General features: G+C 40.4%; 1 protein-coding gene across 3 annotated transcripts in view; it reads left to right on the forward strand.

Moving 5' to 3' along the window:
• The window catches only part of TGFBR3 (transforming growth factor beta receptor 3), a 100,422-nt gene that overhangs the window by 31,829 nt on the left and 42,641 nt on the right, over positions 1-25,952 (forward strand). For all 3 annotated transcript variants that reach the window (XM_017729922.1, XM_017729923.1, XM_008630279.2), the window contains exons 2-3: positions 1,121-1,305; positions 20,628-20,765. In XM_017729922.1, coding sequence (XP_017585411.1) covers positions 1,121-1,305; positions 20,628-20,765 — 323 coding nt within the window. The remainder of the gene's footprint in view (positions 1-1,120; positions 1,306-20,627; positions 20,766-25,952) is intronic.

A 25,952-nucleotide genomic window follows, 5' to 3' on the forward strand; every position in this document is an offset into this window, starting at 1 on the left:
GACATGCACGATCTGGAAAGAAACTATTCTTCTAGCTTGTATTTCTCTTTTATGCCTGGCAGCCTCTGAACTGACTGATTCATGTGAGTCTAATTCTTACCTGAGTGACTTTGGTGCAAATTAGGGGTTAAATCAATTACGTTCTCCTATGACCTTCTGAATCAAAAACATACATGTATCTGTTACTGTCAGGGGTGGGCTTTAGCTGTTTTGGAAAAGCAGGGCTGCTTTTCCTAAATATTTTTCTTGATTTAGTTTCCTGAGATATAGTTTAAATGTAAACTGCCCCGTATGCTTCAGCTTTTGTGCTATCTTGCTCTATCACATCACACGGTCTCACGTACTATATAAGAGTATGGCACTGCATCATGCTGTGGTGATTATTTGAAAGGGCGTACACTCTGTTTTGGACTAGATAACTGTTATCAGTGTAGATAATTGCTGTCAGACACAAAATAGACTCAGTAAACAAACATTTCATTTTATCATGTGACAGATGCCTGCTGTTTTGTACAATGTATTTGAATGATGTTCACTATAAATCAGCACTGCTTCAAAAGCAACAAATCCAACTCGCCCAAATCCTTCCTGATGTAATTACCTTTATAGTAGATGTTAACTTTTTGTTGTTATTTATACATGATTGCATTTTCAGTGTTTGCAGATAACAGTGTTTGACATAAATAATTCGCATCTAAGACAAACCAATTCCCCTGCTACCACTGTGGTGGTGGGTTTTTTGGTTGTCTGTTTTTTTGAGGGGTTTTTTGGGGTGTTTTTGTTTGGTTCTTTGGTTTTTGTTCTTTTGTTTTGCCTTTTTTACTTTTTTTTATATTTTTTTGTTTTCCTCCCTGGTAAAGAAAAGACTACCTTCAATTTTGGAATTCATACTTGAAAAGTTAGACTTTCAGAGAGAAACAAACCAATGAGTTAGCATATTCAAGAGAACTTAGAAGGGCAATGGGAATAAATGTCTTAATTTTGTGGAGAATGAACACGAGGCTTCTGCTTTTGTTCCCGTGGATTTTCTGAACAAAAGGATGATCATTATTTGACAAGTATAAATGATGTATTGCTTTTTTTTCCTCCAAATGATGTGTATCTGTGTCTTTCTCTGCAGGTCCTGTGCCTCAGAGGGAATGTGTCTTACTGCCTGTTAACAATTCACACCCAGTCCATGCCTTATTGGAAAGCTTTACAGTCTTATCTGGCTGTGCAAGCCGGGGCACGACGAGCCTGCCACAAGAGGTGCATGTCCTCAATCTCAGAAACCCCAAGGAGGGTCTTGGCCATCATGAAAGAGAGGTAAAGGGGAAATTACTTTCTGTCCAGATCCCTAGTGATAAGTATATCTGCAAATGGGGTTATTATACGTTAATTTGCTGCATAAAGATATTTCTGAATTGTCACCAAAGTACCACAAAAAACCATGTGCAATTTGCATGGAGACTGTCCACCTATGCTTTGCATGTCATATGATTAAACTGCTTCCATACCTAGCCACCCACTTCATTATCTTTCACAACCCCCAAGTATACTTAAAAAAGGTGGGGGCCGGGCAAAGGAAATAAGAAACAGATTTAGATCTCCAACAGGCCTTTGCAGAATTGGCTGTCTTCAAAAGCAGATCGTTTACCTAAATGTGTTGTAAATTAACATGAATACCTTTGGATCCCTGCCATGACCACTATAAACAAACACTGAAGTTCAGATTCTTTTACCAGTGTAGTACAGCCCTAATGTTTCACTGAGGGGGGACTGCTGAACAGAAAAGCAAGCAGTGCTGACTATGGTAGTCCAATTACTTATTTATGTGTGCTGCACTCGGAGGGACTGGCAAGAACTTTAGCTGTTCTGAAAGCCACAGCAGAATAAAATTTTTGATGTCAAATTGTGCCATAGTGTTGTTTACTCTCAAAACACATCAAAACAGAGTGCCAAAGTGCAAAGAAAACGTTGCATGCCCTGACAGCTGAGCTTTTTAGTTCATGTTCTTACAGTATTACACACAAATCCTTAGTACTGTGTCCTGTGAGAGCAACATGTGTGTACACAATTAGAGAATTTGTGATGAGAGAACAAAGATGATGATCCAACAGGGAGAAGCTTAGAAAAAGAGGATTGTTGCAGTGAACCATGTACTGCAGCAGAGGATCTAAATCTGTGCTGAAAGAACTTCCAAGTGAAGTCTTTTATAGTGATTAAAATAAAGGCAGATTCTCTTGGCCAGAATCAGTCTTTCCACTGACTTCAGTATCAGCCTTGTTGGATTTGTGATGGCTTCAGCTCAATGTGTATTGTATGCATCCATGAAACTTCAGCTGTTGTGTTCATTTTCAGTATATATACAGTCTTAAATATCTAGTATATGATAAGTAAAATTATTTACAGTTTTTTCAGTAGATATCTTACTGGCTTCCATTAATCAAAATTGTCAGGTCTTCTACTGTCACAAGATGAATAGAAGAATTACACTTTTTTTGGTGGGACTGTGAACGAGGAACAGATATTTTTATATTTGGTGGGGGGTATGGGGGTTTGTTTTGGGATTTTGTTTTGTTCTGGTGTTTTTTAAGCCTTTCTTAGTATGTCAGGCGCTGGGTTATCAGCCTGATAAGGGCACTGTGAATGACTGAAAAAAGTGTAGGTACAATCAGTTCTCTGCACATGAAGCCCAAATTGTAGGGCTTTTTGTTCTTTTGTGGGGTTTGTGGGTTGTTTGCTTGGGGGCGGGGAGGGGGTGTGTTTGGAGGTTTGTTTGCTTTGGGGTTTTTTAGCATGGTTTCTGATGAGAACTAAATAGCTGTATGTGATTCTGCTATGGATTTGTCAGTGCTTCTCTAATCACTCAGCAAACTTTAAATCCGTTGCTAAGTCACAGGCGAATTGGGTATGAGTAGATCTCACAAGGTAATCACAAGTTTTATTGAAAGCGGGCAGAAGAGTGCCCTCACTGTGGGGACGTAGTACCAGGGGAACTTGTCATGCCTTGGTTACTAAAGGGTGCCCATGGATGGGATGAAGCAGGCTGCAGCTGGAGCTTGTACCTCCCAAGAGACCAGAATGACTGAAGTGAACATTTGCATAAGCCCAAATTTCCCTCTGGCCCGCTGCCGGCGCCGCTGGCACTGCTTGCGTAACTCGGCACTTGGTGCAGTTGTGTGCATGCACAACGGGAGCGAGGCACGCGTGCACGAGGATGCAGGCTGTGCCCCTACTGCCTGATCAGCTTGACAGAATCATAGAATTAAATACTTGGGTTTGAGTAAAAGTACTTGCTGTCTAGCAGAAAGAGGCTGCTTGTGCCTCATCTGATGTGCTTATGTTAAGAAAGCAGTGTGCCCTAAGCTGTCTTGTCTGTGTACTTTGGGGGTATACTGAAGTGTAGGGCACTGAATAGATTTCAGCATTTGGAGCCTTGAGCCTCCTTCTCCCATTTCCTGAGCAATTTCCAGTCACAGCCCTTGGAGACGGCTGCTCTAAAAATGCACAGGAAGCTGGAGCAATGTTTGCTGGCAACAGTGTTGAGCAAAAGAGTGTCAACAACTTGGAAAGATCCAATTTTACTTATAGGATCAGACTCAGAGAACAAAGTAGAGCAAATGTTATCTTTTCCATTATTGTAGAAACCAACTCCAAGTGGCCCTTTGTCTAAAAGTAGAATGTACCCATCACCTTAAGTTACGTGAGCTTGATTTACCAGCTGAGGTATTTCCTGTTGCCTACAAATGCTGATACCAAAGGTAGAGATCTGTTTGTCATACAGTATTTCCAGTAGACTCCAGAATAAAACAAGTGGCTTTGTTTGACAGCACATTACTTAGATTTAGCGACATCGAAAGCATGTTTAAAATAAATGATGTATTTGTTCAGAGGTTGGCTGAAGTTCTGATAATATGGAATGCAAGATTGGAAAATCTTTAAGGGGAGGCTTGCTTTGGGGGAGGAGGTCGGGTTGTTTTGTTTTTAACCTGCACTATGCTAGAATGCTGCTAAATTACACATTCCTTACTTGCTGGGAGGAGTGTAAACTTCCCCTAGCAAATTCCTTGAAGGGTTCATGCATTAAACATACTTGTGCAGTTATCATAGTTCTCATAAATATGCAACATATGTGTATGCATTAATTTAACTCACTCTGACACTTGTGTAGAATATACAGACAACAAGCGTTTGCAAATTTAAACACAGGAGGGGTGGCTGATGTGGGGGGAGGGCTTGGCAGGGGTGTATGTTCCTCCTGTAACACATGCAGGCATTTCAGTAAGGGTTAGTAAGATTTGGGTGCTTTTCCTTCCCTGTAAACTGGAAAAAAAGTAGACAAAAGACAGACTGAAAATGTATAGGCTTATGTATTTTGAACAGTCTTTGTGAAACTGAATCAGTAGTTTACCACTTTTGTGTTAAGGCAGAAATCTGGTAAATATTGGGTCATATCATGAAATGCTGCAATCGCATCTATGATCTTCAAGGAATTTGTTTGTATTTTACTTCATTAATCCCACTGGGGTGAAATCTTGTATGTTGAGACGGGGAATGTCTTCTTTCTTCAAGCAAAAACCCCTGAAGTTCCAATCTTTTTCAAGTATTTCTTAGAAATGTCTTTTATCACCATTCATATTTGGCCATGCTTTATCATAGGAAATAGAATACGGGTGCATGTAATAGCCTCAAGTGTTTATATTGAACTTGGCATGAAAAATGCAAGCCTTTTTTGTTTGTTTTATTTGATCAAATATTCCTGGGGAAGTGAGTGCGTGTGTGCGTTTCTGTACTGATCTGGGTCTCAGCTGAATGCCAGGAACTACTGAACTCTTACAATAACTTTCTCTTTGGCTTTGGGTATCTTCACTGCTTCAGTTTTTCAGTTTTTAGAAAGGAGATAGTTGCTTCCTCATGGAGCTGTTTGTTCCGAGGAAGAGTTTGCAAAACTCTAGAGATTTGCACCAGAAAAGTGTGTATAGAAGAGCATAAAAATTATTTTAAGATGGAAGCCCCCCTTTAGGTATATTATCAAGTCCTAAATTAACAGAGGATTCTTTTATTATGCCTCTTGGTTGAATGTCCCTGAGCTGCTTCAAGCATGCAGTCACAATTGAAATAGTTAAGGGGAGAGAGGAGGGGCATATAAAATTAATCTCATGTGAATACTTAGGATTGAATACATATGAATACATGGAATCAGAGTTCCTGGCAATGGATTCACTATTGTTGTCGTTGACATCCTCATCCTCAAAAACTTGAAGATGTTACGCCTGATACAGATGTTTAACATGTGTTATATGAAATGAAGGCAGGAAAACTAAGGACTTGTCTATATTTTTATAATTTTGAGTAACGCCACTGAGGCTGTAATAATCCAAAAGACCTTTTTCCCCACTGTTTAATCAGTGCTACTTGGTAAAAATTTATAATAACTTCAAAAAATTTCCTTTGAGAGTAAACCTGATATTAAAATGGCTGTTAGCTCCTGGAATAGGCTAATTATAATGGGCTGATCCTGAATTCAGGATAGTTTTTCTGTGTCACAGGATTTTGGGTTTTTAAGACTATGAAGATCTGGGTGATGAAGGTGGTGAAAACCTAGTTCATTTTGCCTATTATGCTACACGTTTACTGTATTTCCCAGTGTGTTCATTTTAACTGTTTTCAGAAGTGTAATACTACAACAGCCTTACCCAAGGCTATGTCAGGGAAAAATGTTTTGTTTCATGCTCAGGCATCCAGAGATCCAGGAACAGCCTTGAGATTCAGCTCAGATAAAGGGGCCACTTTCTGGGCGTATTTTAAACATGCTGACCTGCAGCACCAGAGCCATGGTCAGAGGGGGCCTGGAGGTCGTGTGCCGACAGCAGGCAAGAAGGGAATTCAAGGTTTGTTATTTGACAGCTGGAGTTAGTGAGGATTTTGTTACCTATTCATTTGTTTGAATAGGTATACACCGCTGCACATGGGTATATTTAGTACTTCTGGTAGGTCAAAGGCCTTTGCTTTGAAGAAAAATAGTTGCTGGTTTAGAAGAAGCAGCTTTGAGAGATAAAACAAAGCACTGTGCCTCTGCCAAGGTACAGACCAAATCTCAGCATTGCAAGGGTATTTTCCTTTCCTTGCCTCTTCACTTTCTGACCACCTTGGCTTGGCAGCAGCAGTGGATCTCTAGCTAGTGCAGCAGACATGCAGGTTTCAGTGCGAGTATGTACAGGGGTTTTGAACCTTCAGTCTCTTCAGCTGGCTAGCTCTCCTGTTATGCTGAGCCCATCCAGGTTATTAATCACTTCACCCGTTACTTCTTGTTCCTTGATGATATGTGGTTCATGAAGTTATGCAGAGGCAACATAATCAGCCATAGTGGGCATACAGAATGACAGTGGAAAATGAGTTTGGCCACCTGCAAGCCTCTTTGTCAAATTCGAGGTTGACTACTGCTTTTTATTGTGGTCTTCTTGCATGGTGTGTTGTGAGGGAAGAAGATCCACAACATAAGAAGATCGAGAATGGGAAGTCCAGATGAATTACTGCTTCCACCAGTGCTCTGTGGCAGTTAGGTCTCAGAGTCAAGTTGTGGGTGACACTACGGCAAATGTACTCCAGGAATACCCTGTATTTGTTGCTTGGAAAGCAGGAGTTCCTCATCACATGCATCTCTGATCGTGGGTAATTTCAAAAGCTTGCCCACAGCTTGTGGTAGCTCCACTGGCTCACCAGGGTGGTTTCACAGGCTGCTGTTACTCCCTTTACACACAGCCATGCCCAAGAGCCCAGCTGGAGTACTGGACTGAATCAGAAATTAAGCTCATGATAGACCTTATAAAGCCTTAAAGATAGTGGCAGCATGCTCCACAGAAATCATAATCATTCAGTGTCTGTCTCAGATAACTCCACGTCTGCTGAAAGCCGCAACTCCCATGCCGCTGATACACTAAAATGACATTCATGTCTTAATTGCCTTGATTGATGAACATGGCATTGCCATATTTTTAAGAAGTGGAGTTTGCTTGTTTTTTGAAAACCATCACAATGCTCTTCCCCCTCTTCTCTTCGTTATCACTTTTGAGGCTTCTGTGCTTGCATAAAATAACACCTTTTTTAATGTGCCTTTTTCATCTTGTTTGTCTGGACCGCAGTCTTTGCGTGTTGTTTTTAGCCAGCTCAGGATTTGCTGGTCATTGGACTTGGCAGTCATTTCAAGTTCTGCCCACCAGAACTGCCAGAGGAAGTCCTGTGTTGGCCAGAGAAGCATGTTTGTACAGAGCTGGCTGTCCTGCGGGAGCGTGGCTTGATGCGTGTCTGCCCTTAAAGAGGCAGCAGTGACATCTCATGACTTGGAAAGTGCTGTGCAAACCCTTGGTATTTTCCGTTTTTAGCAATGGGACTGTTTGCTGTGTGCAGAAAGTGAGCCCTGTTCTCAGTTCAGAGAGCTGTGTGGAGCGGTGTCTGAGGCCATGCCAAGGCCTACCACAGAACGCTGACGGGTTCAGAAGGAAAAACGCCAGGATGAGTTTTCTGACTGCTCACAGTTTTTGTGTTTGCTGTCTGCTGCTTAAAGCATCACTTTGGAAGCTGTAAACTGGACTCTTGTTTTCCTCTGATGCAAGTGCCTGCAGGTACTGATGTGGTCTTGCAGGGTTGTAGAGAGCAAGAGGGCTGCTGCTGCTGTTTACTAGATGGACTCTTCCTGTCTCTCTATGTCTTGCGTGTGTAAGCACGTTGTGCATCTGTGCTCACATGTTTCTTTCAGGCAGATGTGTGTTGATTTTTGATCATAAACTGTGATTTGTGTTTGTGGTCTCCAGTTCCCTCAAAGCTTGTATCTGATATGTCTTAGAGTATTTATAAATTACTACTCTGTCTGTAATTACTTTCCCCAAGAAAAGATAATTAAGGAAGTGATGATATTTCCAGAAGTCCATTTATATCACAAACCCCATGGTCAGGTTTCAGTCTAGCTTTGGGCTCATGCATGTGTGTGTGAGATATTGGAGCAACATTTGTCGTGAGTGGTCATGTTTATGTTGTTCTCTAGACTGTCTGTTTGAACCAAAAGCTGGAATTAATGAAGTCATTCTTCTTCAGCTCCCAGCACAGGGGAGAATTTCCAACATAAATTGTGTGGACCTTGCCATGCATGACAGTCATGCTCCTGTATCAGCTGATAAAGTAAAACCATGCTATGGCAAGATAGGAAAACAACAAATGTTTTAATTGGTTGGGTGTTTTTATGTTCTCGCTTTTCAATTACACTCGACTTTGTGTTTCTCTAGAAGTCTCTTATTTCCCTGTGAAACATAAGCAGAGTATTTATACTTTTTATTTAAAGGAGAAGATGCGAAAATAGCACCACCATGAGGTACAAATATCTGAAACTTTAATTGCTTGAAAAGTTTGAAGGAAATATAGGTAGTTCATAGCTGATACTGTCTCTTTAACAATTGCTATGGCAATTTATAATAAAGAAATATTTTTATTATGATTAGAGATCATTCCATATGTAATAAACATGGTGATGGCAGTAGTTAGTGTTCCTGGATGAGAGGTGGTATTTGTTGATGACTCAAATGCCATCAGCAAGGGATAAGTATTAAGAGCTGTCACCATTCTGGAGATAACCAGCATTCTCTTACCCTGAAGACTGTTTGAAGTCTGGCTCACTCTTCCATCATCTCTCAAGGAAGCACAGTGTTCATGTCTTCTGCATGAATGCAGTGTGTTAGTGCGTGAATATGTACATAGGGTTTCGAGGCCTCTTGGGAAAGTGACTCTGTCTGACATTGGTTTTGCAGAGAAGTACAGCGGCACTTGCTTTGTAGATGACTCTTCAGAGTAGGCCATTGGAACATGCCGTCTTTCCTCTGCTAATTGGGTTTCAAGTGATACTTGCAATGAAGTAAATTGAACACTGAAAATGCACCTGGAAGCTACATGGAAAAATATTGAATGCAAGGAGCAGCAGTTGGTTCTTTCTTGCTGGAAAGCAACCCAGTATTTTCTTCAGTAAATCTCTTTTCAAGCAAGAATCAGCAAGACAGTGTAGATATGAAGTGCATAAAATGGCATCATTGTGCAAGAATATACTTGATAGCATCACAAATACCTTCTGGAGGTTTTTGTCAGATTTTATGGTATTGATTCTGCAATTATATAGAGAAAAGAGTAGTCGTACTTATAAGGCTAGGCCTGATTAAATGGAAAATCTGGTTCCTTAGAGGTTTTGGTGTTCTTTTTTTCTGTGTAGTTAGTATCATAAAATCATTATTTGAAATATTCCCCAAATACTCCTTTGTTTGTACAGAGATTAAAAGTTGTGATTATTTTTAAGTTTGACAATAAGAAAAGAATTGGGAAGATTGAAGACCCACCCCAGGGGAATAGAGAGACAATATATTGGTGACAATTACTTTTAATCTTCTGAAAGCAGTTTCCTTTGTATTTAATTTCTAATATTATTTGTGAGCAAATGTAGTACAGACACATATTTGCACCAACTCTTACTTGGGCTGGTGAGTTACTGACAATAAAGTAAACAAAACTGTTTCCTAAATCTGGAGCTGCTGCTAGGTTTTCTGTTTTTTATGAGTCATGCACACATGCTGTTCCTTACTCTGGCTTGGAAAGCAAGAATTTAATTTTTCATATCCAATAAAGATGTGAATGCTGCATTTTACACTCTCCTGTGTGACAGTGCCCTTTAAAAGACACCTGTAGAATGATGTTTCTTTTTTCCAGTCATCTGGATTTATGTGTGGTCTAGCTGCAAACCGTGAGGACCAAATTCCTTTGTGTGTGGAGGCTTTCAAATGGCATAACCCTTTGTCCTGCAGTATTTCTGTCCTCTTTTTCATGTTTGTTTGTAGTATTTACTTGTTTTCTGAAGCCGTATTATATCAGCCTCCTCCTCTTCCCCACCTGCAGCTTGTGAAACAGTGGAAAGTATGATGTTAAACCATTAAGGGTTTACCCTGAGATTTGGAAATTGTCTGTTCAGATTCCAGTTTTGCTATGATGTTCTTTGGACACTGTGTGCTCTGTTACATTTGCATGGTGTTTTGCAGTTGAGATGAACTTGAACCTGCTGTGTCAATTCTACCCTCAGACCTGGTGTGGATGGGATATGCTAATACTGTCTCTGAATACACATAGTATTCAGTATTAGTACCAAGCCTTGATTAACAAGACCTGTTGAGAGGCAGTATGTATTGATACTGTAGTGATACATTAGTGCAGCCCTGTCATTTGTGGCTGGGTGGCTAGCACCTATCTAACTTTCTACAGGCAGTAGAAACTTGGGTGTACCTGGAATAGCCTGCGTAGATTTGTTCAGAAGGCCCCAAATGCATTTAAGGTAAATGATCCTGGCAGAAATTTGTTATACATCTTTTATCTCTCAGTTTAAGAAGCATTTCCTTTGGGACATGAGCCGCTTTTTAGTATGTACTCATATTCTCTAACATAGTTAATCCCCTTTACACCCATTTTTTCTTTTCAGGGCATTGGGTACCCTGTTACACAACTACCTGGTAATAGTTTAGGGGTTGGAGAAGGGAAGGCAAATTAAAATTTGCAGCCCAGATGATGCACTGAAGAAAAAACCTGGATCTGCAATATATGTACACATAAGTATGGAATAGAAAATTAGTTTCATTTCTGCATGAGTCTTCTACCTGAATTGCTGAAGTAAAATTTAGTGTGATGATACCATTTTTTTGAATAGGCCGCTATCAACAGTGGGGGGGATGCTGTACTTGTGTACAGGGACAGATCCTTTGCCCTTAAACAGATCTAAAGCCAGTAAGGAATTTTCCCACAAAATGTATAAAAGGAAGACTGTCCCCTCAGGATTCATTATATGCCATGTGAATGGCGTTGACAGCTACTGATTTATGCAAATCTGAGCAAAGCATTGTGTTTTTAGGACTCAAGTGCTGGGAAGCCTGGCTGATCTGCAGAAGGACGCAAATGGTGTCCCTTAATCTTTGGGAGCCTGAGCATCTAGCTCAGGTCACAGACAGAACTGGTGAAGTGGTCCCAGCTTTGCACTGATGGGCATGAGTTTTCCATTGACCAAACCATGGGGCTGGTCACTGTGGGCAGCCCTTGCTCTCCAGGTGACCAAAGTAGGGATTATTGTGTGAGGGTTAGATTTGGTTGGCAGAGCTGAGCAGAGTTGCTTGTGCAGAGACTGCTTTTTTTTGCTGCAGATGGAATTTTTTGAAAAAATCTTATTTTTCAGGAGAATTTTGATTCTCGAAGCTATGTAATACAGAACACATTCAGTGAAAATTGAATTGAAATATATATGCACAGGGAAAGCTGGATTTTATGTAATTCAGGTAAATTAAGCTAACATAGGCAGTGTGTGTATGGTATCTACATAAAATTTATCAGTAAACCGTTTGGGTTGTACTTTCAAGATGATTGTCACAGAACTGTCTCAGTATGACTTGCAGTAATACAGTTATTGCCCTTTGTGTTCTGTCCTTATACAAACCCTCAAGTTTTCTTACTCTTAACTATTCTTGCACTCTGAAAGTAATACCCCTTTCTATTGCAAATAGGACTTCAATAACTGTCCTGCTTTTGTTCTAAAGGGCTCCCTCTCATCTGACTGTTGGATACAACTGCCAAGTCAGTGTATGGGCAGAGGTCAGTTTTCTGTCTGGTTCTGATGATAAGCCTTAGATCTTCCTTAAAAACAATGTGTTGCTCTGCATGGAACACGTGCCAAACTCCAGGGTGATGCTTCATCTGTACTGAAGGTGAAGGGAGCTGTGTTTGGTTCTTGCCTTGAACATGTTTTGAGGCTGCCATTTAGCACCTGAGGTCACTTGTTCTGTTCAGCCTAGAGAAGAGGAGATTGAGGGGAGACCTCATCACATTCTACAGCTTCTTCATGAGTGGAAGAGATGGGCAGGCACTGGTCTCCTCTCTGTGGTGACCAGTGACAGGACCCAAGATAATGGCCTGAAATTGTGTCAGGGAAGGTTTAGGCTGGTTATTAGGAAAAAGTTCTTCACCCAGAGGGTGGTTGGGCCCTGGAACAGGCTCCACTGGGAAGTGGTCACAGCCCTAAGTATGACAGAGGTTAAGAAACTTTTGGACAATACTCTCAGACACATGGTGTGACTCTTGGGGATGGTGCTGTGCGGGGCCAGGAGTTGGACTCGATGATCATTGAGGGTTCCTTCCAACTCAGCTTGTTCTGTGATTCTCTGATTTTTCCTCTGAATCATTAATAATGGGAACATCATGCATAATTCAAAATAGTTTGTTAGCAGATGTTGGCATGTTCATGTGCTGCGGGACTTGATTTTTAAGCTCTTTGTGTCTAGCACAGCACACCCTGACCTTTAACCTCTATTGCAGGACAAGTAGGGGTGGAGGGAAAAGGAGTTTTAAACACCTTTTGGTCAAACGTTTTTGAGAGTACTTCTTAATGAAGAGAGTGCAGTGGGCCCTAGGTCATAGCTGGGCAGTCCTTATCAAGTTTTCTCTACTCTTGTCTTTTTTTTTAATGGAGCCCAGTTTTCCAGTCTGGGTGGTAGATTGTAACGGTCAAGAGATTGTGCAATAGTATTCTCTTTTTTTATGAAGTAATGTATGGGACCACATCAGTCTCTGGTTTAATGCCAGTAGCTTCAGTGGAATTATGCCAGGGGTGAATCTTTCCCATGATTTTTAAAACTGAGCTATAACTGCTGTTTTGTCAATCTGATTCTCTCAGTACTGTGTGGGCGAGAAGGTCCAGGCAATGCCAATCTATTTGCAATCACATATTTAGGGTAAAATAAGCAAAGGGTTGATTTTAGAATTAGAGTGTTGCATGAGCCTTGGAAATAAACTACAGTCCCCCACGCACCTGGGTAGATGCTACCAGGAACTCAGATCCATTCCCTAAGGATTGAGTCGTGCCTCATCCTGGAAGTGACAAAAGGTCTTTTCTCCCCTTGTGCCTCATGCATCACAGCCCCCATCCCTGCTCTCTCCCAAAGGGGCAGGTCCCTGCCCCAGCAGCATCCATGAGTGCTGGTCTGGCAGAGAGAAGGTGGTGTGGTGTGTCCCTGGCAAGGGCTGTGAAGGTGGCCAGCATTGGGTTCTGTGGGAGAAAAAGGAACTGTCTGTGGGTACGAGTACTTTCTTTTAGTGCCATTGCAGTTTCCCTGGAGTTAGTGGTTTCTTTGATACTGATTTGAAGATTGTCTGATTGCTGGGATGAGTTTTCAAAAACTGGTGCTTGCTCTGTCTGTACAAAGAGTCTGCACTGGAGAACCTTCCTAGAAGGGAAGCAGTAGGATCTTGTGTGCTTTTAGGAACGTGCTTATACACTCATTTGATTTAAGAGTGCAAATATCTAACCGTTTGAGCAAAGTGATGTTCAAGCAGTAACACCATGTGTACATACTTGGAGTTTCTTGGAAAAATCAGCAAACTCTCTCTCAGAAACTGTTGACTCTGGAAAGCTGGGCATTGTGATCTACTAATAGCTGTCTTGGTATCAAATCTGTAACACAATATTCAGTGATCATAGCAAAAATATGAGGGGGAGGAAAAAACAGTATTCCATTTTGAATTCACAGTCCATGTCTAAAGAATACACTTTTCCTTTACTTTTATTTTAAAAAGATAAGTATCCTTCCCAAAGTAATTGATGAACACTTCTGAAAAGTGGCGCAGTACCAGATCCCACCACTTGAGGTGGATTAATTAATCCTTGACTGAATTCTGTTATAGCCAGTGTACCAACATTATATTTTTTCAAGTGAATTTCAGTAGAAATTCCTAATCTCCTATATTGATAGACACAAGTGAACTGTAAAAATAAGTTTCTTCATATTAATTTCTTTGACTTGCAATACCAGAACAAATTATGTCTTATAAATATTGTATTAAGAGAAAGAGTGAGAACACTTAGGGCAGAGATAGGTACAAATTTTCAGATTTCAGCTCTAAATTTTGCCTGCTTTGAATGAGTTAATCATTGCAGCAGAGTAATGAGTTAAGATGTCATAAATCCATCTTTACTGCATCACTTGTAAGTCAAAAAATGTGCTTATGTGATCTGAGAGTTAAAATTCTTTTTTTCCTTCTTTTTTAGAGAACAGCTGTCCAAGCCTAGGCAGTGTAATTCAATACAACCCTGCATATTTTGTCCTGGCTTATTAGCAAAGATTTGTAATGGCTGTTTTGGAAAATGTGCTATGAATTTATCTAAAGGTCTTCATGCCGGAATAGTTAATTCAACCTTACAAATCCTTGGCACTTAACTTTCATCTTTTTAGAACAAAACACAGAGCCTGTGATTTGATGCCTTGAAGTCAGCAAAACAAAATGGTACTTTAACAGCAGCATTTACTTTGATCAGTTTTCAGCATTTGTGTCCTTGCCTTTCACATAGTACAAATTGCTTTACCAGAGTAACAGGGCAGGAGCCCGTAGACTGTTTTTGTAGTTGGTTTCTGTGGTGATACTCAGCCTTCCATGAAACTCTGATCTCTGGGGACAGAAGCTTCTGCAGCCGCCTTAACCTTGCTGCTGCTGGAGACCTTAAAGGAACTGTGTGCAGAATGTGCAGACAGGGGTGAGCAGCATGAGTCCGTACAGAGACAGCTGCCTCAGCAGTGCCAGTGAAGGTTTGATGGACATTGTGCCTGTGAATGGAAAAAGGCATGCTAGCAAATAGGACACAACAACTCTGTGGTTCACATCCCAGTTGTACTTGGATGCTTTTTAAAGATGAATGTGTAGGTTTTAAGATTTTCAGAATAGCTTTCATCTATAATTTTCACCTATGACCAAACAGTTGTATTCCTCACAAGTTAGTCATGTATGATTTGGAGGAGTGCGTGCCAAGGGGGCCCAGACGTGAGTCTGGAAGAGGAGCTTCCTCTGACAAACAGCTGCTGAAGTTGAGCCTTGGTGAGAGGACCATTGCTGACACACATGCCCAGAAGGTCTGGCCTAGCTACTCATTGCACAATGCAAATGCTGGCTGTGCAACAGCTCAGTGATCAAATGAGTCCTTCACTGGGAGTGAGGAATGTGTTGGACCACATTCACTTATTTTCCTGTACTGTTGTGCTGCTGTCTGCTTGGTTAATGTGCTGTCTCTTAATATGTTTTTAAAATAACATGGGCAAAGCAATAGCAGCTGCTTCTTAAGTGGACTAGGTGACCTAAAAATGCCCAAGTCCATTTAATGATTCTGGTTTCCTTTTCTTTTGGTGTTGTTTGACCAAACTGGTCACAGAGCTGCCTGAAGACTTTGAATGAGGCAGAATGTTGTTGAAAAGTACAAAATATGTGTGTTTTATAAGCTGCTTTGAAAATCTGGGAATGGATGGATAGTGTGTCTTTTTGGATCCCTGATGTTATTTTTTTTAAAAAAGCTTATATGGCAGTTTCAGAAAAAAGTTAGAAATTTTAACACAGAACTCAATGAATTTGGAGTTTCACACCATGTCTTCAAAACACTGTACAGCACTGAACACACATAGGATTGGTTTCTGATGGGGTTTCTGGGCAAGGCTTCACATAAATATTTAGTAATATGGATTTTGCCAGTGAAAATACAAAAAGAAGGAGAAAAATCATAGTTATCTCTTGTGCTATTAATTAGAAACATTTTGTTTGGTGGTTTGAAGTGATCCAGTGTCTTTCTATTAATTTGTGTTGTCTTTAGAAGGTGCTATGAACTTTCTAGACATTTGAGAAAGGATGTGCCTTGAATGGCTCTTGAGCTGAGACAGAAAGGTGTCTGGGGGAGGGGGATCATGTAGGACTCAGCTAATATATGGTATAACTAGAGCCACAGTGGGGGCACTGTAGCAGAAATGACATTTAGTTGAGATTGTTGTAGAGAGAGTAAGGATGAGGATCTTGCACTGCACTGCTGTGGATGGAGGCAGCCATGCCAGAAGTTAGCAAAGGGGCAAGTTGGTGGGAGCATGGATGTGGCAGCAGAAAGCTTAGCAAGGCAGAGCTAAAGAGAGGGCTGGTGTCATGCTGGAGGGGCTGGTGCAGCTGAAGTGTTGAACTTGTGCTTGTGTTGACATCATAACTTTTAATACCTTAGAGTCCTGCTAATCCTTTCAGTCTCTGAAGCAGGAGTGGGAAGAGGACCTCTGATGCGTAGTCAAAGTTCAGGCTCTCACTTGGACCCTGCAATTCAAACCACTCTCCCTCACATAAATGCCTCTCTGGTGAGCTCTTCTGACCATGCCCACTGTACTTGGGCTGAAATTTCATGGGATACCCACTGACTGTAGTTATGCAAGGTAAAACCCAAATGCTTGGCAGCAGGGTTTTGGCATAAATATCTTGAGTGCTGGTAGCTCCCAAGCAGTTTGCTTGAAAAACTTTCCAAGAACCAGAAAGAAGTCTCATAACAGATATCACTGCTGTGTATCATCAAGCACTGTGTGATGCAAGACACTTGTGATGCAAGACAGTGATGTTGGAGCAACTCTAAGTTCAAGGGGGGAAGTATTTATGCTATGAGGAGTGTGTTAATTTTGTACAACTTCTCAGTGGGAACAGTCACATTCAGACTTGGCTAACCAGCAGGTAGGTTCCTCAGCAGTGCTAGCTCTGAAGCAGAAACTGGTTATGAAAAACATGATGACCAAGATGGTCCTGTGTGGATACAAAAATGCTGCTAGCAAGGATTTTCTTGCTATTTTCCAAGTCCGTGAGAGACTTTTCTCTCTCACAGAAGATAGTAGCAGAGTTCCATAAACAATGAAACACCTGCAACCTTGAAAAGTCTTGTTTATGGTATAGTAGAAAAATATTTTGACAATGGATGTTTTAGGATTTTAGCCAATCACACCCAAGGGGTGGCTGATCCTTTGTCCAATTAGACTACGAAGAAAAAAGTCTTTAAAAGAGTTTGTAAAATAATTAAATCAATCAATCTTGCTGCACAATTCCTGCCTGCTGGATCTTCTCTCCTCCTCCCTATGGCTGCGGGACACGGTAATATACCCTAGGGCATTTTAATAGTCCTGAGTGGGTTTTTTTCAGTCTGTAAAACCAAGGTGTTTTTTTTTCTCAAGACTCAGTTTTTTGCTGAGTACTCTGTTATGCAAATAAATGTAGTGACAGGGAATATATATGCTAAGGAATATAGTGATGGAGGCTGCTGCAGAAGCATGGTCACATGAACTATATTCTTTCTCAAGTTTAGAACTAGGGATATGAATTTTTCATTGTGTGTTTTTTTGCTTAGTTATGAGCAAACTGAGGAGTACAGGAATGCAAAATTACCTTTATTCGGAAAATTTTCACAGAAGCATTTCATTTAGTTATGAAAAAAGTTGATTCGGCATTGAAGTCCTGTAGCTTTTCTCAAGGATCTGCACTTTTCAGGCAGAACTGTAGGAAAATTCCATTATGTGGTATAACTTATCCTACAGTTTCAGCCAAAGGCATGGATAGGTACATCACCACTTCTGCATACAGCTCAAACTTTGTTGATTATTTCCATGCATGAATGGAAATAATAATGTATGTGTGTATTATACTGCATCTTTAATTTTCAAAGCTAAGGGAATAGCAACTACAAAGTCTGATAGTAGATCCAGTTGCAAAGAGTCTCTGATTTTCTCACTAAGGTAGTATGATTGCTCTGTGCTCTCTTGTGTGACTAAAACAACAGGAAGGAATCTTCATGAAGTCTAAAACATCTGTCTTGTCTGATAGATGTTGGCTTTGAATAAATTTGTCTGAGATCAGTTGAAACAGAGGTACTTCTCCATTTCCTTATTATGCAAAGAACTTGGCCGAGCTGCTTCTGAGATGAAGTTTTCAGAATGTGTTATATGTATTTATCATTCCTGCTTTTAATAAATAATGGATGTTTTAAATAGCAAAAATTTTTTGAAGTTTCTAATAAGAGCCATATCTTTTACACTGACTTGACATTCTAACAAAAATACAACCAGAGTGCAAGCCCAAGCTGAGTGCTCCTGTTGGCCAGTGCAAGAGGATTGTTACTGGTTTTCTATTCTTGTTTATTTAAGCACATAAACTATATTGTAAGTAATTTCATCAATATCTAGGGTCAAAGGAAACCAGTTATCATTGGGCATGGAAGTACGTTGGATGCATTTTATGCCATTTGAAGCTGAAAAAAATCAGAATAAAATTTGAACTCATATTTGCAAGGTCAGAACTACAAAAGATATAACTGGACTACTTTACTAAACTGAGATTACAGTATTTTTATTGTTTTGTAAGAAAACATAAGCCCAGAACAAGATAATTACCTTTAATAGTTTAAACAGCTTATTAGTAATTAGCAGTGATTACAGCTCAAAAGCTACAAGAAAAGAAACAAGAATGCTTTTTAGTTAACATGAATTTAATAGTGGTTCTAAACACCTTTTCCTTTTTCCTTTCACCTCTCCATTTCTAGACCGAACAACAAAGCAGGAGTCTTGTAAAATGAGTAATTTCTCTCTCATGTTCAGGTAACAGAACTACTTTGGCTCTATAGGTGATACAGTAAAGCAGTTTCTGTAGCTACAAACATGGTTGTTTGGCATTTCAGGTCTCTGTCCTCCCATTAGGATTGAGAGCACTAGCACCCTGCAATTTGCTAAAATGAGGTATTTTATTCTTTAGAGGCAGAAAATGGAGAGAAATGTGGTTCTTGGTACTCCGTGGTACTTAGTGTTTTCTTTATGAAATGTGTAAATACTACCATGTCTTCTGCTGGAGAGGCCAGGTGGTGCCAGAGGTGGCTGCAGAGGGCAGAAGATGGCACTGCCTGGCCTTCCTGAAGGCAGGGCTGGCACTGCCCGGCTGTGGGCCAGGAGAGGAACTCATTCTTTAAAGCAGCTTGGGTTTAGTACAAATATGGATTTACTCAGCTTTCCAACAAGTTTTAATCAAGCTTAACAAAGAGGAGGACAGGGATGTCCTCGGTGCTCCCAGAGGTGTGCATGTGGGGTTTGATGTCTCTCACTGTGGGGACTGAGGACACGTTTGGTCAGTGGATTGTCAGAATCTGGTGCATTCTGCTTGTAAGCAACTGCTACCAGTTAGTGTGGGAGCACAGCCAGCTGTTTGCGAGCTTTTTTTGCAAAGTCTTAAGTAGTGGAAAAAGGTCTTTCTGCTGTCCTCTGGGTGTCTGGGACCTGAGACCAAGGCTTAGTGTTGACTTTATAGTGATGGTGAACTTTTCAAGGGGAAATAAATAAAAAAGACCAACCAACAACAACCACCCAAAAAAACCCCAAAAAAACAAACAAAAAAAAATCCCCAATGCAAACAAAAAACCCCCAACCAAACAAAAAAAATCCCAAACAAAAAAACCAAACCAAACCAAACAAACAAAAACCCACCCCCACCCTTCTTTTTATTTTGGAAAAATTTGCAACAGTAATAGGTACCTAGTTTTCAATTTGGTCTCTAGCTTTCATCTAGTTACTTTACTGGATGAACCTCTGTTTACTTTAATGGTAAACTAATGGTTGTTTGCCACTTTGTAAGAATCATGCCATGAACTATACATAGTGGCTCTTCTTTATCTCCAATTTACTTTTGGATTCTCTAGCAGGATACAGAATTAATTCTGAATTACCCATGTGCTCATTTCTGTTTGCCACCACTCAAACTGCTGGTTGTGTTCATGTTTGCTTCCTCTATACATTTTTTAGAAAGAGTTGTGATTGTCTGTCAGGGAACCTGCCAGTCACCAGTATTGTGAGACATCAGCTTCCCTGCTCAGTCTATGGTAGATCATCTCTCCACTGCACACTAAAGGGTTCTTCCTATAATGTGGGATGAAGTATCAAGCTAAACCCCGACTGCTTAAACAGCTTCTTAGGTGCCACAAAACCACTGTAATATCAACTGCAAGTCTGTATATGCTATAAATGGACAGGCTGTTCTGTCATGTGTTTGGTTATGGTTTTGCCCAACACTGAAGCCTTTCTAGAAGGGCAGTGCCAGGATATGAGGAGCTGGGCAGGAGGGACTTCCAGCAACCACAAACTGGTTGCTTCAAAGCCACCTGTAACTGTTTGCCTCACTTCCATGATGTCCACTTTCCTGGGATCATTTACCCTGTTATCTTTTTAGTCTCTGAACACAGGCATTTTCTTTGCCTAGTGTATGTTAAAATTTCTTTTGGAATTCCTTCCATAAAGTAGTGTAGTGCTCACTTGTGTTTCTGGATTTGTTCCTCCTGTTTTTTGTTTGTTTAGGTTTTTTTTGTTTTGCAGGCTAGATTTATGCCCTTAATAGAATCAGCACGTGAGGTTTTATACTCTAAGCCAGCTTTGTAGACTACCATCTAGAAACCAGAAATCAGAGTTTGCTTTGTAATTCTTTTTATCTCCATGTTCTCCAACTCTCAGCTTAGTGGTTTGACCTTTTGCATAAGCTATTTTTCATCAGCATTTGCCAAGGTTTTCTTTTTAGCAGTGCTTTGCAATCATAGAGCACAAATGTTAACTATTTCATATTTTATTTTCTCTGTGCTTTGTTGACTGATTTTTGTGGAAGTAGATTAGTGTATAATCTTGAGTCAAGACCTGAATGCTAAAAGTCATAATATGTATAAATTACCTTTGATTCATTGTTTCAAATTCCAGGAAGTATTTACATATTTCTGTGTTTTTCTGTAGGTCACGTTACATTTGAATCCAATTTCATCAGTGCATATCCACCAGAAGCCTCTGGTGTTTCTTCTCAACTCTCCTTTGCCTTTGGTCTGGAAGCTAAAAACAGAAAGACTGGCACCTGGAATCCGAAGAGTTTTCTTTGTAAGTGTACACAGTCCTCTGGCCTGCTCTCTATCATAGCTGCTTGTCGCATAAGGCGTGGAGTTAATGGCATTCATTTCAAAATTTTTCAAACTTAGATTATAAAAACAAGTTAACAGCGGGTCAAGTTTCCTTGTAGGGCTCTGGGGAACAGTTAGGTGGTAGGGCAAAGCAGTTTGGGAAAAGTAGCCAATTACTTGTTATGTGAATTTAAGGAAAAGAAAGCAAAACTGCTTTTCAGAATCTGCACATCATATAGTTATTAATACTAACAGCCATTCGAGTTCAAAAAGCTGTGAGGTTGTAACAGATTCCTGATTGGAACTCTTAACAGTACCATAAAGCAAAAAGTCTCAAAGCAATTGGAAATATTAAGAGTGGATGCTAGTTGTGTGGTCTGTGACCAAAACAAAAATTTGTATGCATTGAGCTCAATATGTCCAGTTACGGTTTATGTCTCTGATGAAGCTTTGGTCTATTGAAATGACCAGGCTAAGCCCAGAATGAAGTCATTTTTGTTTCTCAGAAAGACTGGAGCTCTGCTTATAATGCAAGATCCAAATATTACCTAGTATTTGTAAATCATGTCCTTACAGTTTGCCAGGACATTCAAGTTTGCTATTTGTAGTGAAACAGACAAGTTGTTTGGATTAAATTTTTGATGCGTGACATCATGTCTAATCATGAGTTGTCTTTATGGAAGTTACAGCTTTCACTATATTCAACTCTAATTGCAGAACTAAACTTGATTATTTTTAGCGGTATCCTTATAGGGCTTCATTTTGCTCCTCCAGCACAGCTGACAGTGGTAGGCAAGATTGTTTCTGCAGCACCCAGTAAGAACTTAATTGTGTCACTGTGCATCAGCAGGACAGGAAGATGGACCATGGTGCAGCATTAGAACGCTGAGAAGGGGGCACTGCTCTCTCAGTTGACCTGGTATGGTGGTGACACTATTAAGTGCACGAAGAGTTCTGTCACTTGCTGGACACTGCAAGCTTTCTGGAGTTGTCTTTCTTTTTCCTGTCATCAAGGTATAAGAGTAGGAGTACCCTTGATATTTTGAACTCTGAAGGACTCTGTCCTCTTTCCAGTACAGTGTGTTACTGATTGGTGCCAAGAACATGGGCTTGTTTTTATTCTAAGGTATTCACAATCTTAGGTTTGTCATTGGTGTTTTGGAGATTCATTACTGTTATCTTCTTGTTGACCATTCCTGTTACATGTCCTTAATGCAACCAGTACAGTTCTGGTGTGCTCAGAAAATGGCTGAGGAACAACATGCGGAACAACAGTGTACCACGTCCTCATTCCTCTCATTGACAAAAGAAGCAGGATCTTTCATCAGATAATAACACCTTGGACCTACTTTCAGTTTAGTTTTGACCTTTTCCTACAATGCATCATCACTCCCATTTCCTGTCAACTAGATTTTGCTCAGCTAGTTTGTGTTCTTCCTCTGCACCCAGGATTTTCCCCCTCCCCTTACCTTGCTCCGGACCTGGAGAGATGGTCTTCTGAGACTCATCCATTTCTGCTCAGCTGATTGTGCTGGAGTTCAGATGGTGATCATGCTGAGCTTGCTTGGTTTGTCTCAGTGGGGCTTCAACAGCCTGCATTAAGGCTTAGGAAAAATAGGAATGTGCCCAAGGCTCTGACTGCCAAAACTGTACCATTAGATGTGTGTTTGCTTCAGAAAACTGTTTCAGGCTCTTCTGGTTACAAGATTAGGCTTGAAGATGTGAGCAGCAGCAGTCATAGATTCCTTCCCAAACAAGAAGTTGCCTGACCTCAAGAACTGCCCTGATAAACTTGGCCACTGATGCTGCAGGAAGGAGTGGACTGTTTCTCAGCTGGGGCAGGAGTACCTGGTAGGCACTACAGATTTCCTGCTGTGTTGGGGGCTCAAATCAAATGCCTCCTCTCAAAACTGTACCTCTTAGTCTCTGCTGGTCATGGTAAGGGCTGAACAATGTGGTGCCTTATGCCATTCTGCCAGCCTGTGGCACTGGGATAATGCTGCTGCCCATGGGAGCTCACCTTTTTTTTGCAAGGGACTGAACTGGGTCTCAGTGTTAACCCATCCCTGATCCATCTGAATAGCTCTCCATAACAATTTTGGATCTCCTTAAGTGCCATATGAATTTATGTATTTTTCCTTCTACCATATTAAGGTTTATATTTTTCTTTCCTACAAAGAGCTCAAAGAATGAGATTGCAGAATGCCAGGGTGTTGATCCACCATTACCTCTCCCAGTTTAATCCCTCTGGTCCCTCTCACTCTGAAAGTTCACTCTGTTTTCTTTTCCTAAGGCAATATTTTTGCTATAAACATAAGCTAACTTCAGTCTCTTACTAGGGATTCATCAGCCTTCCATGACCCAGTTTCTCAGTAGCTAGGGCAACTTGGGATGATAAGCCATGAGGTTACGGGCTGAACAACTTTAAGTGTTCAACAACTGTTGCTTTTCCACAATTCCACTCTGCTCACAAGGACGAATGCATTGTTTTCCCAAAAGCTTTCTGAAAAAAGAGCACAGAATCATGTGGCACAGAAAACATGAAAAATGTGGAGGAAATCCTAGCAGCACCTGTAGACAAGTGCAGTATGCCAAATAGAGGTCAAGGGGTTCTAGTTTTGCATAGAGCTGTTTGCCTGTGTTGAGCTGTGCTAGTTTGCAAACCCTGCGATGGTCTCTGTCCTAGAAAAGGTTGTCCCTTTTCAGAATCAAGGGTTCTTGATTTGGGTAAGCTGTGGGGCAAAGGGACATACTGCTTCTGCCCTAGTTGCAGAGAGGTTCCCTGCCTCTGTGCCAGAGCCTTCAGTAAGGTCCAGACAACTGACCCTGGGACTGTAAATAGCAGCTCCAAGGGTTGCAGAGTGCCGAGCATGCTTCCTTGGCCCTTGTTTAAAAATACTTAGCTCTGTGGCTCTGACTTGTTCAGTCTCCTTAAATGTATAGCCAAAACAGAAAATTGAGTATTTTGAATCATAAAAGATTACAAATTCAAAAAAGCTTTTCTAGTGCCCATGAATTCTATGCTCAAAACAGAAATCTGTGCCATGCATACCACAGGAGTGTCATAACAATGTTATTGTCTGTCTCTATGGAAGTCTTAGGCAAGATATTCATTGACTTTCCAACTTTTCCTTCAGACTTTTCAAACAATACATTCATTCACAATTTTATTAATATACTATATGTAAAGTATGAATTGCAATGACTTTCACTGATTGAGTCCTAGTTAGAATGGTAAATAGTGTAAAGAAGTTTAAATGACAACTTCTGGGACTTGTTGCTGATAAAGACCACGTTGCTAGAGCTAGGTCAAAGTTTTTAGTGAAAGGATCATGTAACCATTAGTGAAGTCCTAGGTCCTTATTTCTTTTTAATATTAGCGCTTTTTTTCCCCATGTAAAGTATCATAATAATGTTTTCAAATTGTTACAGGGACATGTGCTTTGAGTAAGTAAATAACTAAATAAAAGTTACAAATTAATTGTATTATAAATTCCAGGGTTATTTCTAACAAAGGTAACTCCAGGATACGAGATAATTAATTGGAGCACAAGTGCTGTTATTAGCCTTGTACAGGTGGAGAAACCAAGGCACACTGAGCTTAACTGATGATTGTACTGGAGCAGAGGGTAGAGTTAGGGCTGTGTGTTCCTAGCGTCCTCATTAGCAAAATGGTCTGTTTCCTTCACTCTGTGAATTTATTGTTTGAGTTTCCATTAAAGCTAAGCTGCCCCAGGAAAGGATGAAAAGATTTAAAGCTTGTGTCAGCACATATCCAAAAGACCAGGAAAATACAGGAATACTGAGTTGGGCTGGAGTTTAACTTCTTATCACATAGTTCAAGCTTGGATTTTTGCCTTGGGCCTGGTCCTCCATCAGTTAAGAAGCTTAAAATGAATGTGGGAGAAAATCCAGGCTTTGGGTACATGGTTATAATATAGGGGAAAGCACAAATTACCTTCTTGGTAAACACTTTTTCAGTATGAAAATGTAGATTTGATGTATACATGCGGTCTTGCACTTATTTTTATCATGTAATGCACATAGTTTCACTCAGTGACTTGTCATGTGCTTTATCTTCATGGAAACAGCTCATGGTTTCATTTTCACAAAATGTCTACTGGTGGCTAAACCTCACAGTGGAATAAATTGTCATTAAAATTAAGTTGCATGCCCCAAAGTGGCACTGAATGGAAGCAGAGTGATTCTCACAGAGTGACAGTACTTTGGAGGAAGCCATCATGACAGGGCATGGCTGCTGAGGGAAGTCGTTCTTCGCTGTTCTGTTGCCAGTGTTGTAATTTTGCTGCTCAGGGTGCTTTCCCCATCTATAAATCAGAAAGAACACCAGTGAGTACTCTTAAGAGAAAATTTGGGCATTTTGATAAAAACCTGACAAAAATTTTCTCTGGACAAGAAAGAGAAAAGAATATATGGTGTCTACCTAGTGTGGTGTTAACAATACATTTAGCATGGACAGGGTTATTTTCAGACTCGGCACGAGTTACTGTATATTGACGGGTGAAGTAGGTGATGCTGTGAAATTATTGTAATTTTAGTAAAATAAGTCTTGAGTTTATTTTCATAGTGTTAAAAATAAATGTACCTTAGTGTCATGGCATTTCAATCCAAAAATACCTGAAATGGGTTAGGGCATGAACTGCCTGACCTAAGTAATTGTAAATCATCACTTCAATTACTGGTGCATGTTGTCATATTAGTCTGATTGTATATTTGTACATGTCACAAAAATACAACAATTTGGGAACTGGGCATTTTCTGTTCAGATGTTCATGGGCTCATCACTCTGAAGAGTATTGCATGGGTGTGAAGCTCTGTTCAGTTCAGCAAGGGGAATGCTTGGCATCTGTGCTACGTTTTGTTTTTTTTCCTCAGCAGGGAATAAATGCCAAAATTGCATTATGAAGGGGAGTGGGAGAGGAAGTTGAAGGACATCTTCACTGGTGATTAGACTGGTTAGGTTATGACAGATCACAGTTCTACGTAAGCTAGACAGCTGCTGTAGAAACTGCTTTTACCTGTGATCTTGGTGCAGGTCAGTATTGCAGAAAAACATTACCAGACCTCTTCCACTATCCCACTTTTAAGTTTTCATACAGCAAAATAGTTTCCTTCCTTCCCATCAAGTCGTCATTTCTCTCTTTCC

This window comes from Corvus brachyrhynchos, unplaced genomic scaffold (assembly GCF_000691975.1).
Source record: "Corvus brachyrhynchos isolate BGI_N302 unplaced genomic scaffold, ASM69197v1 scaffold101, whole genome shotgun sequence".
NCBI classification, from domain to species: Eukaryota; Metazoa; Chordata; class Aves; order Passeriformes; family Corvidae; genus Corvus; species Corvus brachyrhynchos.